The 19332-nt window shown below is 41.0% G+C and overlaps 1 protein-coding gene across 2 annotated transcripts in view; it reads left to right on the forward strand.

Annotated features, from left to right (window-relative positions):
• Positions 1-19332, forward strand: part of LOC124881012 (cyclin-dependent kinase 17-like) — a 43103-nt gene that overhangs the window by 22688 nt on the left and 1083 nt on the right. For both annotated transcript variants that reach the window (XM_047386498.1, XM_047386506.1), the window contains exons 5-16: positions 6438-6563; positions 8493-8549; positions 8802-8916; positions 11347-11441; positions 11634-11696; positions 11988-12111; positions 12326-12446; positions 14537-14634; positions 14786-14891; positions 15283-15325; positions 15492-15582; positions 15722-15799. In XM_047386498.1, coding sequence (XP_047242454.1) covers positions 6438-6563; positions 8493-8549; positions 8802-8916; positions 11347-11441; positions 11634-11696; positions 11988-12111; positions 12326-12446; positions 14537-14634; positions 14786-14891; positions 15283-15325; positions 15492-15582; positions 15722-15799 — 1117 coding nt within the window. The remainder of the gene's footprint in view (positions 1-6437; positions 6564-8492; positions 8550-8801; positions 8917-11346; positions 11442-11633; positions 11697-11987; positions 12112-12325; positions 12447-14536; positions 14635-14785; positions 14892-15282; positions 15326-15491; positions 15583-15721; positions 15800-19332) is intronic.

Genomic DNA, 19332 nt, shown 5'->3' on the forward strand with positions numbered 1-19332 from the left:
TTTTATTCCTGCAACAAGCCTGGTTTATTAAAATCTTACTGCACTTGATATTTCAGGTTTAATATGCATTTCATTTGAACAGTTGGTGCTTCAAGTCCATCTCAGACGACACCTGCATTAACGGGCCACCTGTTGCTAATTGGATTTACAGGATGAACACCTGACATGAATCAGGAATCAGGGCGAATGTCGGTCCACTTACACCAAGGGACTGCTCAGAGTCAGAGGACCAAGAGAGCAAACACATCCCTCCTTCACCTTTACATTCCTATTCTGGTTGTTTTTGGCATTATGTTGAACAACATGAAACAAGATACAGATAAACCATGAGCGCAGGATTACATGAGGTTAGAATAAAACCTATAAGTACTTGTGTTGTGAGTTTTTGTGCTGCCCACATATAGAATACATCTGTGACTGTTTCACAGTCAAAAGACGTTTATTATGATGGAAGCCAAGGTGAAATTAGCAGATATCTGCCAACAGTGCAAACTTCTGCTCTGTTTTTGTAAATCTGACGCATTCCTGGCTTATTGTTAATGAGGAGCAGTCATTGTGGTCTTTTGCGGCGGCTTCACAATCTGAGAAATGACAAAGTGAGAAATGAGAGCATCCCAGTGCGTGCTCAGATGATGGATTGCTTTTCTGCAGAGGAAGCCATGCCGTTTTGGGATTACATCACCAGGATTAGTGTAATACTGCCCAGATGGGCCCATGTTGTCAGGGATTAGAACGGGACAATTGGACGAGTGGAGGAGGGTGGTATGGGTGCAAAGGTCAGGCGATGTATGGACAAAACCGCCAAGTCTGGCCGCTTAGACAGAAATGACAGGGCAGCAGGGGAACGTTTATGAAAACATGCAAACATCCCAGCAGCCTGCCACCAGGCCGAGCATCTGTTGTTATGTGACTGTTGAATAATCTGCCATCAGCAAGTTGTTCCAAAAAAATGGTCAAAAGAGCAACAGATGTCGTCCATTCGACTACAGCCATTGTTTTTAACGGCTTTAGATAAAAGCAAACAAAGACGGCATTGATCGAGATAGATTGAAATCTTATTTAAAAACATCTATTTGGTTGTGAGATTAAACATGATCACTGTTGCGTTTGAATAAGTGACTGAAGGTCAACTGACCTTCAGTCCAGGAGGCTGTTATAGATTTATCAGTTTACCATGTGCTGCAGTGTTAGTTGCATAACTGTCAGGGTTGGCTGAAAAGACAAAGTTTAGGTGAAAATGTTCCTGTTGGAAGTAGAGATGCATTTTGGGAAGGATCCAGTTGTTTGAGTTTATGTAAGAAGTTAACGGAATCACGGTGTAGTAGTTTGGTAGCCCAGGACTTGTCTAGGATTTCTCAAAGGGAGCCTTCATCAGGCTGTAATAAATCATAAGATACTTTAAAACAAGAAGTATTCTGCTGCAGGTTTATCATGTAAACTCAGTGTTTCTGCTGACTGATGAGGCTTCAGGCTGGCCGTTCTTCTGGGATGTTTGTTGGCAGTTACTGATTTTGATGAAGTATATTTAATTCAATCCATAACTGTTTTGTGCAAAGCTGTAACCCTTCTCATTAACAAATATATTATTAAGAATATACAGTACAGACCAAAAGTTTGGACACACCTTCTTATTCAAAGAATTGTCTTTATTTTCATAACTATGAATATTGTAGCTTCACACTAGAGGCTGACATTTTTTCGGGAGTCCCACGGGAATCCCGCGGGACGGGAGACAGCGTCAGTAAAGATCACGTGATTGGGACGGTACAGGATAAAAAATGAACGGGAGCAGACGGGAGCGGGAGCTAACCAATAGGAGGGAAAATAAACTAGGATCAATTGTCTTTGGAAATGTAAAACTGAGACTTTGTTATAAACTTTAAGAAAAAAAAACTTGAATCGACGCCGCCATTGTGTAGTTTTTTTTCCAAGAAGCCTATACTATAATGTGAGTCAAACGAACTACACAACCCACAAGCCAACAGTGCTTCTGCTCGATGTTTTCCACCTGCGTTCAGGATGGAGGGAGCAAACGCAGGTGGAGAACTGGACGTGGTAAAATTGGATTTGTAACGTAAAGTCAGAAGTAAAGACTTATCTATTAAACTCATAGAGCTGACAGAAAAGTCGCAAATATTACCGAACTTCAGGAGAGTTGGTGTTAACACGCTGTCTGCTGCTTGTAAAACGTGTTTAGTTGTAATCAAGTTCACCAGTGATTAAGGGACACTTCTAACGCAGATTCTGGATTAAATCAGCCCTGCATCTCTTCATTCATCAAACCAAAAGTACCAACATGTGTCAAGTCTCATCTGACCAACAAAATTGCTGCATGTGCACTAAAGATTTAAGAGGTAAGGTACGGAAGCCCGTGAGGGGACATGGGGAAATGTATTTCTTTTGCGTCCCCACGCAATACTTTTGCGTTCGGCATTTTGGAACAGCAGCACAGATGACAAACTGCTCATAAAACAAACAGCACTGATATGTGATTGATATGGTTTATTTGTTATATGCAGGTTAACACGCAGTAAACAATGCGATAAAATGCTTAGGATAAGAAGAACCGTTCAAATCACGATAAAAACAAAAACACTAATGATGTACAAAAAAAAGTACACATCATGCAGCAGTAATGAGCAAACAAAGTGTCACAGATGTGGTTTCGTGCAGTATAATTGTTCAGCAGTTTGTTTGACAGCCTGTGGATAAAAACTGTCTAATGTCTGATTCAAGATCATTTTATTTAAGGCCGATTTCAAAATAAAACTCAATAAATCTCAAAACGGGTGTAGTGTTTGTTTCATTTTTGAAGTTATCTGGTTTGGAAACTATCCCACAAAGTATTGTGAAATAAAGCAAAGACTATTGGGTGAGAACGTAAAACGAAAACAATCCCCCATGTTCCCTCGCGGGCTGCGTATAGAAAGGATTCATCAAGGGAAGATATTAAATAAATATGTTGTGAAATAGAAAAAAATTTAATGTACCATTAAATGTACAATTTATTTAATACATCATTAAATATTAAATGTACCACTAATTATGTCATGTTGTCTTTAAAATTATACTTAATTATTCAGTGGCATATTTAATTGCATAATAGTCCATTTCATGATATAATGGTACATTTATTATTTCTAATGATGTATTAAAAAAATAAATGGTACCTTTAATTTAATGGCACATTTAATGCTACATTTCTTTCATGTTACATTTACTTCACTTATGGGACATTCACAACATTTATTTATTTAATGATGATTTTATTGTATTCATTTTGTCCAGTTTGACCCTCCATTCTTGATGCCTGTATAGGAGGTCATGTCAGAATTTGAATCCGGTGTTCTGGAGCAGACACACATCTAAAACTGGCAGGGAAGGGGTCCCTGAGGACCAGGGCTGTGAACCATTGAGGTACAGTTTCTAAATTATGAAGGTAATGCCTTTTTGGCCTTTTGTTCAATAAGTACAGTTCTCTTACTAGGTGCATTTTTCTTTCGTTCCAGCAACTTGAAACATAAAAGTGATGTCATTGTTCAAAGGAAACAATCACTTAATAAATAAGTAAAATACAACTATGTACATTTTGTTTATTCAACTAAGATAGGCATGGTCTGTTTCCTTGTTTGATATTTTATTATTTCTTCATTATTATTCTTTTTACTTTAACTGGCCTTTACTACAGCTAAAAACAGGGACCTAACTGGTCCTTCAAAGAAATAAATTGCCAAAAGACTAAATGAAAAAAACAAAAATGGGAGTGGCACAGGAGTGGGAGTTGTTCTGAATGGGAGTGGGAGTCAATTTACCAGGAGTGGGACGGGACAGGATTTTTTTCGTTATGCTGGCCTGGGATTGGGATGGGACAAGACATTTTTCTGTGGGAGCGGGATGGGACAGGAGAAAAAATCCACTCCCGTGCCACCCTCTACTTCACACTGAACGCATCAAAACTATGAATTAACACACGTGGAATTATATACTGAACAAAAAGTGTGAAACAACTGAAAATATGTCTTATTTTCTAGGTTCTTCAAAGTAGCCACCTTTTGCTTTGATTATTGCTCCGCACTCTTGGCATTCTGTTGATGAGCTTCAAGAGGTAGTCACCTGAAATGGTTTTCACTTCACAGGTGTGCCCTGTCAGGTTTAATAAGTGGGATTTCAAGCCTTATAAATGGGGTTGGGACCATCAGTTGTGTTGTGCAGGAGGTGGATTCAGTACACAGCTGATAGTCCTACTAAATTGACTGTTAGAATTTGTATTATGGCAAGAAAAAAGCAGCTAAGTAAAGAAAAACGAGTGGCCATCATTACTTTAAGAAATGAAGGTCAGTCAGTCCGAACAATTGGGAAAACTTTGAAAGTGTCCCCAAGTCCGGTCGCAAAAACCATCAAGCGCTACAAAGAAACTGGCTCACATGAGGACCGCCCCAGGAAAGGAAGACCAAGAGTCACCTCTGCTGCGGACAATAAGTTCATCCGAGTCACCAGCCTCAGAAATCGCAGGTTAACAGCAGCTCAGATTAGAGAACAGGTCAATGCCACACAGAGTTCTAGCAGCAGACACATCTCTAGAACAACTGTTAAGAGGAGACTGTGTGAATCAGGCCTTCATGGTAAAATAGTTGCTAGGAAACCACTGCTGAGGACAGGCAACAAGCAGAAGAGACTTATTTGGGCAAAAGAACACAAGGAATGGACATTAGACCAGTGGAAATCTGTGCTTCGGTCTGATGAGTCCAAGTTTGAGATCTTTGGTTCCAACCACCGTGTCTTTGTGTGGTGCAGAAGAGGTGAACGGATGGACTCTACATGCCTGGTTCCCACCGTGAAGCATGGAGGAGGAGGTGTGATGGTGTGGGGGTGCTTTGCTGGTGACACGGTTGGGAATTTATTCAAAATTGAAGGCATACTGAACCAGCATGGGTACCACAGCATCTTGCAGCGGCATGCTATTCCATCCGGTTTGAGTTTAGTTGGACCATCATTTATTTTTCAACAGGACAATGACCCCAAACACACCTCCAGGCTGTTTAAGGGCTATTTGACCAAGAAGGAGAGTGATGGGGTGCTGCACCAGATGACCTGGCCTTCACAGTCACTGGACCTGAAACCAATCGAGATGGTTTGGGGTGAGCTGGACCACAGAGTGAAGGCAAAAGGGCCAACAAGTGCTAAGCATCTCTGGGAACTCCTTCAAGACTGTTGGAAAATCATTTCAGGTGACTACCTCTTGAAGCTCATCAACAGAATACCAAGAGTGTGCGGAGCAGTAATCAAAGCAAAAGGTGGCTACTTTGAAGAACCTAGAATATAAGACATATTTTCAGTTGTTTCACACTTTTTTGTTCAGTATATAATTCAACATGTGTTAATTCATAGTTTTGATGCCTTCAGTGTGAAGCTACAATATTCATTGTCATGAAAATAAAGAAAACTCTTTGAATGAGAAGGTGTGTCCAAACTTTTGGTCTGTACTGTATATAAACACCAGTCAAAATATTTTGTCTAGTTTTCCTGCTCTGGGCAGTCATTAATTATTTAGGCTTGTATTAGCAGCAAATGTGGCATCATGTGTTTTAAGAGCAGTTTCTGTAAAACACTGTATTAGCTGTCAGCGTGGTTAGCATGGCTAGCATGCCTGAAAAAGAAACATCTGTATTTATTCTATAAATATAGCTCTAACCTTAACCCTGAGCTTTTCAAAATGCTGCCAAATTTTCCAAATCCATCATATTCCATGATGCACAAAGGTTGAATGCTCACAAAAGCTAACAAACAAACAGCACTCCATTCAACCTTCCAAATGTCTGCAGAAAGTCTTGCGCTCTCTCACTTTTTTGGTAAATGGACTGAACTTATATAGCACTTTTCCAGTCATACAGACCGCTCAAAGCGCTTTACACTAGCGCCACATTCACCCAATCGCACTCACTAACACATTCATACACCGATACGCAGATCGGTAGGCAACTTGAGGTTAAGTGCCCAGGGGCACATCGACACGGCAGGAGGAAGCTGGAATCGAACCCACAACCTTCTGATTGCAAGACAACTACTCTTCCTACTGAGCCACAGTCGCCTCCTTTTTGTGGTCTGAATGAACTGCAAACACGTCCCCTCATCGTCTGTGCTTCTAACTACATTTTAAACACCTTAGAGATGGTAAAAATAGCTATATTTGACTCTTCTTCCCCCAGTAACACCTTCCCCACCGAGCAGTGTTGTTGTTAGCGCCATCTAGTATGTATGGTGTGTTCACTGATAGGAAAAAAGTTGGATCTGTACGTTTCAGGCTGGTCACCAGTCGGCACCAATCAAGCTGAAAATCCAGATTCATTATCTGTCTCTCTCTAGTGTGACAACATTTGCTTTTCCCTGGAGTTTGCTAAAATCTGTTTCACGTTTTATCTGTGTGTGCGCGTTCGCAGGACTTGAACAAGCGTCTGTCTCTACCAGCCGACATCCGGATACCTGACGGCTACCTGCAGAAGCTGCAGTTCAGCAGCCCACCCTTCGATCAGCCACTGAGCCGACGTTCCCGCAGAGCATCACTGGTGAGCACTGGTGGACGTTTTCCTTATTATAGCAGTTTTGTTTTAAGTAACTTATTGGACTGGAACAGGCTTTGACTTTAAAAGGGAACCTGCATTTTATTGAATTATTTAGTTGTTGGTAAAAGATCATTTTGATGCTTTAAAAGGTGGTTGGTTTTGTGAAAGCCAACATCACATCTGTTGCCTCAGAATGTCAAAAAATGGGGAAATGAATGAAACGACATAAACATAACTCTCAAAACCTAAAGTTGATCAATTGTATTGTCTGCTTAGTGTTTCTTTTATTGACACAAAACTGGAAAAAGCATATGAGAAACATGTTTTTGCAAATTTCTCAAGTTAAAATACAGATACCTGCTTTATAGCTCCTTGGGCTCTACTCGGACCGGTTCTGCTCGTCACTTTGTGATCAGTTTCTATTACTGGCTGTTCCGGCCCGGTTCTGGCTTTCTTGGTACCTGCTCGGTAGCAGGTCCTGTTAGGGTTTCTCTGTGCATCAAAGGAGACGGCAATATTCAACAGCTGCTTGATGGTGTGTCGGAAAAATGACGACCTACGTTTTGGTCGCACGATTATGAAGCAAAGCGCTAACGGCTTGAAGCCACACCTCCAGCCGTCAGAGAGTCAGTGGGACGCAACGGGTTTCGTGTGGAGCAGAGCGAGGCCGCGCGCAGCGGAGCTTTGAATAGAAAAGAGGCATATGATTCCTTCAGACTTTGTATTTGGGTTACAAATTAAAAGTTGGAGTTTCTTTTCCAGCTTTGTGAGTGACATTTTGGGGCAGCGGCCTCTCTGGACAACAACCAGACTAAACCCTGCTTTCTAACTGGCACAAACCTACGTAGACAAAGTCTAAGAAACAACAAAGACGAATAGTGTAAGCATGTTGTTTGGTTAGATGACGGATACATCTGGATTGTGGGCTTGGTTCGCAGTTAATGCAATGGGATGCTGCTCATAATTGCCAAACTACTGGCTGATTCTCCCAGAGGCTTGTTAGAGCAACATTCCTGTATGATAATGAGGCAAAGCTGAAACTGGTGAGTTTATCCAGAACACAAATATCCAGGCCAGGTACATTGATTTAAAAGTCTTTAGTTTCCTGACTTAATATGATGATCGCATCTGAAACCACACTAAATAAAAGTCAATTCCTTGTGCCAACATCTGAGCGTGATGACCTGTGAATAAGACAAACGAGAGTTTAATAGAAACGGAGCTGTTGGGTCATGGCGAGTTTAGCTTTGAGAGGCGTTTTATTAAAAAGCAGCGAGAAGCAGAAGTGAGAATCTGACACTTGCCGCTTGTTATGTGTTTGCTTTGTTAGCAGCCTCTGTAATAAGCTCGAGATTTTATTTTGATCGTGCATCTTTAAAAAGAAAAGACAAAAAACAGTAAAAGTGAGGAGAACGTAACCCTGTCCTGTGCCCAGTTTGAGTTGTTAGCATGCATGCTCCCCTGCAGGGTTGTTTATAAAGCTCTGAATGGCTTCAGCCATATGTCAGACACCCTGACCTTTCTGCTCAGCAGGATCTTTGGCTTCTGCAAAGGCTTCCCTCTGGATTGCATCAAATTCATACATTAGAGAATCTGAGTTTTGAAACTAATTCAGGAAAGAATTTCCCTTTTTAAAAAGTCTATTGTAAAAATTCTCTTTATTTCAGATTGAAGTTTAAAGCCTTATAATTGGGAACGTTTGTTATTGCTTAGCTGTACCGTTTGCAAACACAGTCCAAAACCCAAAAGTGAACTTTCTTTAGTCACAACTAATTAGTTCTGATTTGGTTTCGGGCATTTGACCTCCTTATATCGCCCCTCGTTTCATGCTGCGTGGCAGTCGTAAGGATTTGTCGCCGTGTCTGTTAATCTTGTCACTGCTAATAAAGATGCTGCCCACATTAATGAAGTTTGTCCTTTTCTTTCCTCCAGTCAGAAATCGGATTTGGGAAGCTGGAGACGTACATCAAACTGGACAAACTGGGGGAGGTATGTGAGAATGTTATCTTCTGCATCTTTCCTCTAGTCTCCCAGGCGCTAACGGTCTCATAGTGACTGATAAAACCAAGACGGCTCTCCAAGTTAGATTTAACCGTTTACCAGGGCTCTTGGGTAGTCTGACAACTAGAAAGTTGAGTGTGGGGGAAAAAATCTGCAATCTTTACATTACAAATGTTTAGGAACGCTGCTTCTGTCAAGCTTCTGAGGCCTTTTTGTTCTTCCGCCTGTCCTGCTTTCCAGGGCACGTATGCAACTGTTTTCAAGGGGAGGAGTAAGCTGACGGACAACCTGGTGGCGCTGAAGGAGATCCGGCTAGAGCACGAGGAGGGGGCCCCATGTACAGCTATCAGAGAAGGTAAGAAGACCTAGAGGTACTGTAACAAGCAAGCAAAGCTGGTTTACCATCTGCTTTTAATGTGCAACATTAAAACCAGATGCATGATCCTGATGCACTGAGGAGATGGTTGTCACATCAGTCTACAAGAAGACTAGTCTGTGACTGATGTTGCATAAAGAAAGGTAGGACTGTTGAAGATTTGCGGTATTGTCTCATTTATTTGCAGTGCCTCACAAAAGTAGTTTTATATGAGGGGTCAAAGTAACAAAAATTAACTTGAAATGAACTGAAGGTGTAAAATACTGAACAAAGTAAAATTGAATGCTGTGAAACCCAACATGTGATTAATATCGCCTCTGTGAAAATTAGAATCCGTGAATTTGGAGTTCATTAATATGATAACATTGTAAATATTAATGTTATAAATTTTAAGGTTATCAAATTTAATTTTGCCATTTTAAATCACTGCCTTGATTTTAGCGCCTCCATTTTCACCACATCAGTTTTATCATTCATCGCGTTCACAGTGTAATTTTGTTACCTCCGGTAGAATACGGCAGCAGCCCCGGCGTGACAGCGGAGTACTTGTAGTCCATAGACATTCGCATGCATTTTCAATAGTACGGCAGTGATTTGCTGCAAGTTCTTTAGGATCCAGAACTCTGCTTACAGCGCTTTCAAAAACTGCCAATATGAGTGGGACACTGTAGGATTATTTTCAGGCTGTGTATGGTGACTATTTGTCAAAGGAAACAAATCAACCAAACTAAGGACTTTACTCAAATAATCACTGATACGCACCATGGGTTTGTGGTTTAGGCCGTAGTCTGTTATTCAAAAGAGTCCAATATACAAACAGGAGTATATCTTGTCAAAGGTTTATTTCAAGGAAAAAGACAATGACAAATGTGGGTTCCACCGTTCCACCCAGTAGTTAAACCCAGTGGGAGCTTCAACACGGGAATCAGACACCTTCTCCGGAAGAGGGAGGGAATTTTATTTATAACATTAATATTTAGCATGTTATTATTTTAATGACCTCCAAATTCACGGATTCTAATTTTCACAGAGACGATATTAATTACATGTTGGTTTTTATGGCACTCAGTTTTGCCATGTTTCACACCTTCGATTCATGTCAAGTTAGTTTTTGTTACTTTGACCCCCCATAGTTTTACCCTTTGACCTTTTTCACATTTTATAACATTACAACCACAGCATCTTGAAGTCCAAAGAACACATTATGCAGGTCATGGATTAAGTTATGAAGACGTTTAAAACCGTGTTACTTATTGAACAATATCTCAAGCTTTTTAGGGCACACAGCAGACATGTGGATGAGGCTTTTTCTGGTCAGATGAGACCGAAGTAGGAACTTTTCAACCTACATACTAAATGCTATGTCATCTGGAAGCTCATACCTTTAACACATCTTCCCCACAGCGAAACACGGTGTTGGCAACATCATGCTCTGGGGATGCTTTTGTTCGGCACGGAGAATCTCTGGCTGAAATGTTAAGTTGCTGCTCAAAGCTGACATCCACCCAGTCTGACTGATCTTGGATGGGTAAAAGGGTAAAGATGTCCATCTCTGGTTTCAGCTCCCTTACAGTCGATGTGATGTGACCCACTTAGCAGAGGCTCTACTTTCCCTCAGACGGACAGCCGTCTGGGAGACATGAGCAAATACCACTAGTTATTTACAGGGCTGCACCATGCAAGGAAATCATGAAATTACCACTTCAATTAACCTACATTTTCCTCAGTTTGCTCTTTCTTCTCCACCATCACAATGACCCCACCACCTCCCTGAGCTTTAGCATCTCAATCACTAAGATCATAATCAGGTGTTAAGGTGACGGTCCTTCCAACTGCCCGGTATTACTGGCAAGCAGAGTTTGAATGCATGGCACCTGAAATATTACAGCTAACAAAATGTCGCAGTCCTTCGCACTTGTGATTTTGCAAACATTGAAACTATGACTGTTGCAAGGCAGCATGTTGCACAGGTGTAGTCATTAGGTGTTGCGACATTGAAAGCAAAACACTTAATTCATGATGCTGGAGAGACACTTGGGGAAGAACTCCAGTGAAAACACGGCAGGAGCCGAATTTATCAGCGTTTCGCATCATGACGGACAGTTTGCTGAGTTCTTTTAGCCTAGCACCTGCTCCCTGTGCAAAGATCCTCAGCAGAGGCAAGATTTGAGTTTACCAAAGATTTTCCACGTATTGAGTCAGATCTTTGGTTAGAAATACAGGATTTCAAGAATGTTTAAAAAGTCTTAATTTTTTGGTCCTTAAATAGTCTTAAATACACCAAGATCTTCCATAAAAGGTCATAAATTACATTCAGTAATGTGTTAAATTAGCTCATTAGGTTTGTTTGGCAGTGTAGAACCAAATCACATCCTCACTGTAACTTTGCCTTCTCTTTCTTGTTTTTAGTGTCTCTACTGAAGGACCTGAAGCACGCCAACATCGTCACGCTGCACGACATCATCCACACGGACAAGTCGCTGACACTGGTGTTCGAATACCTGGTGAGGCTGCTTTCACCTCGGCAGTCGCCTTGTCCGTGACTCATGCCTTCCTGTCATCATGGATGCTAAGATTTATGCATTTCCTACGTTTATTATTCATGACCTTGCGCAGAGTCGGCCGTTGTTTACCAACTCTTGCAGGTCATGGGCTCTTTACCTCTCCGCTCTTAACGGCCTCGCTCTCTTTTCTAGGACAAAGACCTTAAGCAGTACATGGACGACTGCGGGAACATCCTGAGCATGCAGAATGTTAAGGTGAGCCTTCACAGGTGGCCTGCTGGCCCAGCTGCCTTGATGAGCTGTCACGGTTTTCTGTCCTCTGGTGTTGGTCTAAGAAACGCTGTGTGTGTGCCCCCTGGTGGCACAGTGTGGAAACTAGAAGGATCAGTGAAAAATGCTAAAGATTTTAAGACTTTTCTGACTGAAGATTGTTAGAAGTAGCAGCAATTTATAATGCCCTGATGGGCCTTTAATCAGAAGGATTTTTAGCCCATGAAATACAGCAGCAGTACATGTTTTATTAACCCCTGAAATTTGTTTCTGCAGATTTTCCTGTTCCAGATTTTGCGAGGTTTGGCCTACTGTCACCGACGGAAAGTCCTGCACAGAGACCTGAAGCCCCAGAATCTGCTCATCAATGACAGAGGAGAACTCAAACTGGCTGACTTTGGTAGGAGCCAACGCTGTTCTTACAGGTGTTATTAAACAGTTTCAGGTTAAGGTGGTTCTTAAGTCTTATTCTTCTTTAGATCAGTGTTTGGGTCATCTCTTACAGACTTCGTTTTCATTGTGAAAAAAGTATTTTCTGAACACCACCTGACTTTTTTTTTAAATTAGGAATTTCATGTTCGTTGCTTCTGATTTTCTAAACGTGCTCCACACAGGCTTGGCGAGGGCCAAGTCCGTGCCCACTAAAACATACTCCAACGAGGTGGTGACGCTTTGGTACCGTCCTCCTGACGTGCTGCTGGGTTCCTCGGAGTACTCCACGCAGATAGACATGTGGTGAGTGGGCCTCACCCTGCAGGGGAGATAGCAACTCTTAGATGGTCTTTATTTCCATATGTCCGCACAGTGGACGGACAGCCAGATAGAACTGTAAAACGGACAGGGTTTCCTGTTAGAAGCTTAAATCTGGTGCATGTGGACGCAGTGCAGATGTAAGGCCTCTCGTATTATTGTGTTGTGTGTTGCACTTACACCGTCTAGCAAAAATACTCCAAACCTTTGAGCCTTTTCACATTGTATAACGCTACAACCACAAACTATAATTTCATTTGCTGGCCAAGTTTCACAGTAGGAATAGCATGTTCATGGTGAGAGCCTCTTAGTGGCCTGCCATGCATATTGCTTTGAATGTAAACTAGAAATGTAAATTTCATCTGACCACACAGGGGTTCTTAAAGGTGCTTGAAATCACATGCTCGTTCAGGAGGATAGGTTGCTGCAAGCCAGTGTATTGATGCTATCGACTTGGTTTCCTTAGAAAACATTTTTCCCAACATTTGGTTCTCTTTTAACAAAATGAATTCAATTGAAAATGCTTAAATTTCAACTCGTCTTTTTAGGGTTTTAAAAGTGCTTTAATTTTAGATAAAGAGCGTGAAAGAGCTCCAAACTGCTCCTTAATTTCTTCTGTATTGTTATCTTGACATATGGATGGATCTTCACTGATAAACTGTTGCGCTTTTTAACCAATGAAGTTGCTGTTACTCTGCAGCTCCTCCAGAGTTCCCACGGGCCTCTTGGCTGCTTCTCTAATTAATAATGCTCTCCTCTCCTGGCAGTTTCGATGGACGGCCACATCTTAATAGGTTTGCCCCTGTGTCCTAATCTTTCTATGTTTTAGATGATGGTTAGAGCAGTGCTCTGTGGGATGTTAAACACTCAGTATGTTGTTTTATAATCTAGCCCAGCTTTAAACCTCTCCACAGCGGTATCCCTGACCCGTCTGCGGTGCTCTTTGGTATTCATGATGCTGTTTAATGTTCTCTAACAAAACCTCTGGGTCCTTCATGGAACAGCTGAGATTAAATTATGCCCAGATGGAGTCGGTAAACTAGTTAGGTGATCTCTAAAGTGGAGTTTTGAGTTACCCCATTTTATATTCTCTCTACTTTCTTCCACTAGGGTCAGTTTAAAAAAAAAAAAAAGTAATTTTTTTTGTCATCAGACGTCATCCACATTTATTTACCTTTTCAAATCCGGTGAAAACCAATATATAGAGAACTTGCAGAAGTGTTTAAGGATGTTGACACTTGGATGGAGCTGAACTCCCTCTTCTTCAAAGAAAATAAAAGTTCTCAGTACACTGTGTGCACATTACCCCAATATTACATTCACTGGCCACCTGCTTGTTTTAGAATTGTTTTTAAAATGTTACTCTTGGTTTTTAAATGTAGGCTGGCACCTACTTGTCTTTCTGAGCTCTGAAGATCAAATGCTCTTGGAGGTTCCTAGGACCTGACTTGTGAATAGGGGAGACAGAGCTTCTCATTCACAGCTTCTAAACTCTAGAACAGTCTCCCTCTTTCTCTGAGGTCCGCCAGAACTCTTAATGAATTTAAATCACTGTTAAAATGAATGTTTTTACACTGGCCTTTAACTCCAGAGAGCACAATCAGTTGGCCAGTCCTTGCACTGTCTGTTGTCTTTTATTGTTTATTGAATTGTTTTTATTGTGTTTTTCATGCCAACTTCTTTAATTATTATGATTTTTCCTCATTGTTTTTTATTCACCTGAGCAGCACTTTGGGAGCCTTATGATATGTTAAAGCGCTCTATAAATAAAGTTTTGATTGGGTTTGATTGAAGGCACAACATAATTTTCAGATTTTTATAGAAATATCAAACCATGAATCATTTTTCGTCCAAATACTTGTTGGTCCTAACTAGACAAGATATGAAGAGGCTTTGCAAGCAACTGTAGCTGAAATCTGGTAAATGGTATCCCAAAAAGTTCACCTGTGCTTTAGCTCTCTGTAAGTTTTATTATTGACAGACTGCAAGCAGCTTATTAATGTCCAGCTCTGGGAACTTGATACACAACATTGGTGAGAGTTTAACTCAGTTTTCTCCATCTGTCATCCCGTTAGGGGGGTGGGCTGCATCTTCTACGAGATGGCTGCCGGCAGACCCCTGTTCCCCGGTTCCACAGTGGAGGACGAGCTGCACCTAATCTTCAGATTGTTAGGTCAGTGCTGCCCCCTGGTGACGGTGAGGGGAAGAAACACTCAACTTTGACATGAGCCTTTAATCGCATCAACCCTGGCATGTAGATTCCCCCCCCCCCTCCCTTCAGCTGGCACGGTGAGGCCTGACTCTGATTAAATGTTCCTACACAGGCACTCCTACAGAAGACAGCTGGCCTGGAATATCCTCCATCGACGAGTTCAGGTCCTACAAGTTCTCCAAGTACAAGCCACAGCCTCTGATCAATCATGCACCCAGGTAGGACAGAGCTATTCTGTCATCTTCTAGATGTGTGTTTATTTTTAGATGAACACAGCCGCTGGTAACCTTTCCACTAACCTAACCTCCTACTTATTTGTGCCAGTCCACTAATCATTGGAAGTGGGAATGAGGAAGTATTTCTCATCAGGCCCAGGTATAACAGAGGAGCTCACATTTAGATGTTTTGAGCTGTTAGATGTGGACTTTCTTGTAACTGGGTTGTTTAGTTAGGAGTGTGTGCTCTTTGTCACTTCCTGTAAGGAAATCCTGTGGAATAGTTGACTCTGTTTAGCTGAGTTTCCTTCCTTACAGCCAACATCTGTGAGTCACCCCCACCTTACTGACCCCACTCCCTCCTCTCCTCTCTCCCCTCCTCCTTTCCATGCAGGCTGGATAACGATGGAATCGAACTGCTGACTTCATTCCTAAAAGTGAGTCACATGTTACCTGAATTGATGCAGTGTTGACGGCAGGGCGTAGAACTTTGCTGTTATGTTAAGATTGCATTTTTGAAGTCATGACAAGCCAACGTGTTCACTTGCCATCATAAGTTGTTCTTCAAATGCATTTAAGCCAAACCTTTGTCCCAAATTTCAGTACGAATCCAAAAAGAGGATCTCCGCTGATGAAGCAATGAGGCAGCCGTACTTCAGGACCCTGGGACTGCGCGTGCACACACTGCCAGAGAGTGAGTAATCGCATTGTGATGCAGAAATGCAGCCAAGTAGGTACAGCTCAAAAGATATTCCAGAGAGCAGAGGGGGATCGGTTGGAGGTTTCCAACTAAGACTCAGACTTCAGGTGACCGACTCTTGTTTCATCTGCAGACATGTCCATATTTACACTGAAGGAGGTGCAGCTGCAGCGAGATCCCGGCTACCGGAGCTCCTCGCATGCCGAATCAGGTGAGAGACGGTCAGAGTAAGCTGAGGTATATTTGCAGTGTGGCCATGTGATTTTTGCTACATTATAGTGCCTTGCAGAAATGTTCATACCGCTTGAGATATATTTATTTTTTTTACATTTTCTCAGGTTACAACCACAAACTTCAATGTCTTTTATTTGGATTTTGAAGTAGACCAACACAGCATAGTGAATGATTGTGAAATAAAATGTTTCTTTTCATGGTGGCATTTTTTTATTAAACAACTATCTTAAGTAAGGCATTTTCATTCAGCCCTTCCATCTTTCACTGGAGTTCCAACTTTTAGAGTAAGTCTCTACCAGCTTTGCTACAAATTTCCAAATTAGATTTAATTATGAACTTTGACAGGTCCATTCTAACACAAGAATATGCTTAGTTCTATAGCATTCAGTAATGGCGCCAGCTGTTTGTTTAGGGATGTTTTTCTGCTGGAAGGCAAACCTCTGACCTGGTCCATTTGCAGCCTTTAACCGGTTTTCCTTCAGGATGTCGCACCCTCTGCCTTCCCATCACCACCCCTGTCCCTGCATCCCCACAGCATGATGCTGCCACCACCCTGTTTCACCGTAGAGGTGCCGTTTTCAGGGTGATGTGAAGCGTTCCATGTAGGCCAGAAAGTTTACTTTTTGATCTCGTATTTTATAATCGAACCATACCTTAAACTTCTCCACAACTTACCCAGCAGCTGTTTTTTGCCCACAAATCGACCCAGTTTACTAATCAGGTCGTCATTTTTGCCTCGGGTCTGACAAATACAATAAAAAGTAACTTTTACTGACATTTGCGGTTGCAATGTGGCACAATTTGAAAACGTTTAAGGGTATGAACACTTTTGCAAGGCACTGTAACAACAAGATCAGCACTCAAAGCAGCAGTGACCTTTAAAGAAGCTCATATTTGATGATCAGCAGCATCAAAAGCTAAAGAAAAGTCCCTGATTGTCCTGGTGAAACAGTCAGATAAAGATTTATTCAGAGAACTGATCACGCTCATAAATCTGCTCAGAAATATTAGAAATCAAGTTGTCTTTAAACCGTAAACTTCGCCATCCTTTCATAGCTTCCTGTATATTTGTGCAAACAGTTAAGCATCAAGAACATTTTTCCTCTTAATGCCGCCAAAGTGCGGAGATGAACAAATGGGAAACGTTTCAAGTTGTTTCGCACAGTTTCTTTAAGTTGGGATAATTTGCAGCTTGAGTAACTAAACGTGTTGCACTACAATTATCAGGCCATGAATACATTTTAAAACCTAATGCAAAGTTTGAGGGTTCAATGGGAGATTGTCAGGATGGCTGCTGGTATTTCACCCTCAAGTCGTTTTGTTTGGGTCGCTCTCTGCCTTTTTGGTTAAACAAAACAGCTGTCTTTCACACCGACCAGGCATCTGTGTGTATCAGCCAGAGGGACGTTTTCTACCTACTTTAACAGTCTCTGGTTTTGCAATAATCATCTAGAATCGGCTCCTGGGCTTCTGTAAGGGAATATAGTTAAATGTAGCTCCAGAAGGAGGTCGCTCAGAGTTGTCTTGGTTCATTATTTCACCGGAGTCAACCTTCCTTAATGGCAATCACAACCACAGCCACTGATAATGGTTTCTAACAAAATATATAACATCAAATGGTAAACATGAGATTTAAATATTTTTAGGGCTAAATGGCCTAACTACCAAGTGGTCTGTTTAGGGGTACAGAATAGTGCTGACCCAGATCATTATACCAGACTTGTGTTTATTTATTTTCTTACATAAAACCTGGAAAAGAAAAGTGTTTTAAGTTTTCAAGAATGTTTTTAAACAGAATTTGTCTAAAAAGGTGAAAATCATCCCTCCTTTCTGCCATATTGTTTAAAAGCCTTGGATACTGGGATGCATTGGTTTAATAAAGGGGTGAAATGTGTTTGTGAAGGTGCTTTTTGTATTTTGTCTTTCACATATTTTTAGTGGCACAATAAGTACTGATGAGTAGTTTATAAGTAAACAAAAAACACTGTCATTTCTGCTTTGTTCACTTTAGAAGTATTACCATTTATTACCATGTATGTTACATTTTGACGTACTTAACGTGCTGTGAAAAAGTATTTGTCTTCTTTCAGATTTCTTCAGTTTGTGTCTTAATCCTTGCATCTTTCAATGTCAAACAATTTTATTATTTGACGAGGTAATCACAGTAAGCACATAAAGAAATGTTCAAATGATGCCTTCCTTTTATTGAAGGAACAAGCTGTCCCAACCAACCTGTGAAAAGGTTTAATCACTATTTAACAGTCAAGCGGCACTTTTTCTCCCGGGAAGCTTAGTTCAGTTTCATCTGCCACGTCGTGGTCTGATGATTACTGCCTGACTTCAGTTCAATCAACAGCATTTGACCCTGTCTGACAAAACGAAGCAGGCTAATACACACATCATGTCCTGGTCTTAAAAACAAATCAAAAACAAATGAGAAAAAGGTCATCGACTTCTTTCAATTTTGGAAATTACGTTTTAAGGCTTTGAGACTCCAACAAACCACATTATCCACAAATGGAGAAGGCAAGAAGAGTGGTGATTCTTCACAGCAGTGGCCGGCCTGACAAGGGGACCTTGGAGGTCACAAACAACCTCTAAAACAACATCTAAAGTGTAAAATTATCTGGGTCAGGTAAGGGTGACAAAAAAGCAGAAAGAGAAGAAATCTATAGAGGTGTAAAGGCTTTTGCTTAGAGCCCTGTTCATTTTAAGCAGCCATGAAGGATTGTAAATTCCATTTAAATTCAATGCTGGCATTATTTCCTCTTACTCTTGTGCTAATGTGTGGAGCACGTTTTTCATTAAATCATTTTTCACAGCATTATAAGTATAGAAGTGGATCTCAGTAACTTTTAATGTCATCTAAGCATAGTTGCTAACAGACTTAATCAGCAATCCCTTTGTATGTGTAAAGATCAGTATACTTAAAGACTATTTTTGAACACCCATATTGTGTATTTTGCTTTGTATATTTGCAGTATTATTAAAAATCTAAATGCATTCAAGCAGATGTAGTTTTCACCAGGTAGTATGGTTCTGCCCTAACTAACAGTGTGTTCTGACATCTGCTGCATGGCTGCTAATGGTTTACGCAGCGTTCGCTGTATGAGGATATGTTTGCATAACAGGAATCAGTTGTAACTGATTATCTATCAGTTTCCTGCAGGAGTGTCCTATTCCTCAGTGGGATATTTTAACAACCACCTGAATGAAGCACCAATGGAAAAACTGTTTCTCCTTTTTGTTTTATTTCCGTTTATTAATTCATAGTTACATTTGATGGTTAAAAACAATGGTTTTAAAAATCCTGACTCATTTCCCACAAACTTAAAACGAAGCTACAAACTGCATTTAAAAAAAGATTGTTTCTTGTTTACTCCGATTATTTTTATTGTCTCCAATGTGTTTAAAGCCTCGGTGTGACCACACGCCTGCAGGAAATCCAGCGTCTGGTTTTGAAGACATCTGTTTTAAATCACAGAAACCGAGTTCTAATCCTGCTTTTTC

The sequence above is a fragment of the Girardinichthys multiradiatus genome, chromosome 2 (assembly GCF_021462225.1).
Source record: "Girardinichthys multiradiatus isolate DD_20200921_A chromosome 2, DD_fGirMul_XY1, whole genome shotgun sequence".
NCBI classification, from domain to species: Eukaryota; Metazoa; Chordata; class Actinopteri; order Cyprinodontiformes; family Goodeidae; genus Girardinichthys; species Girardinichthys multiradiatus.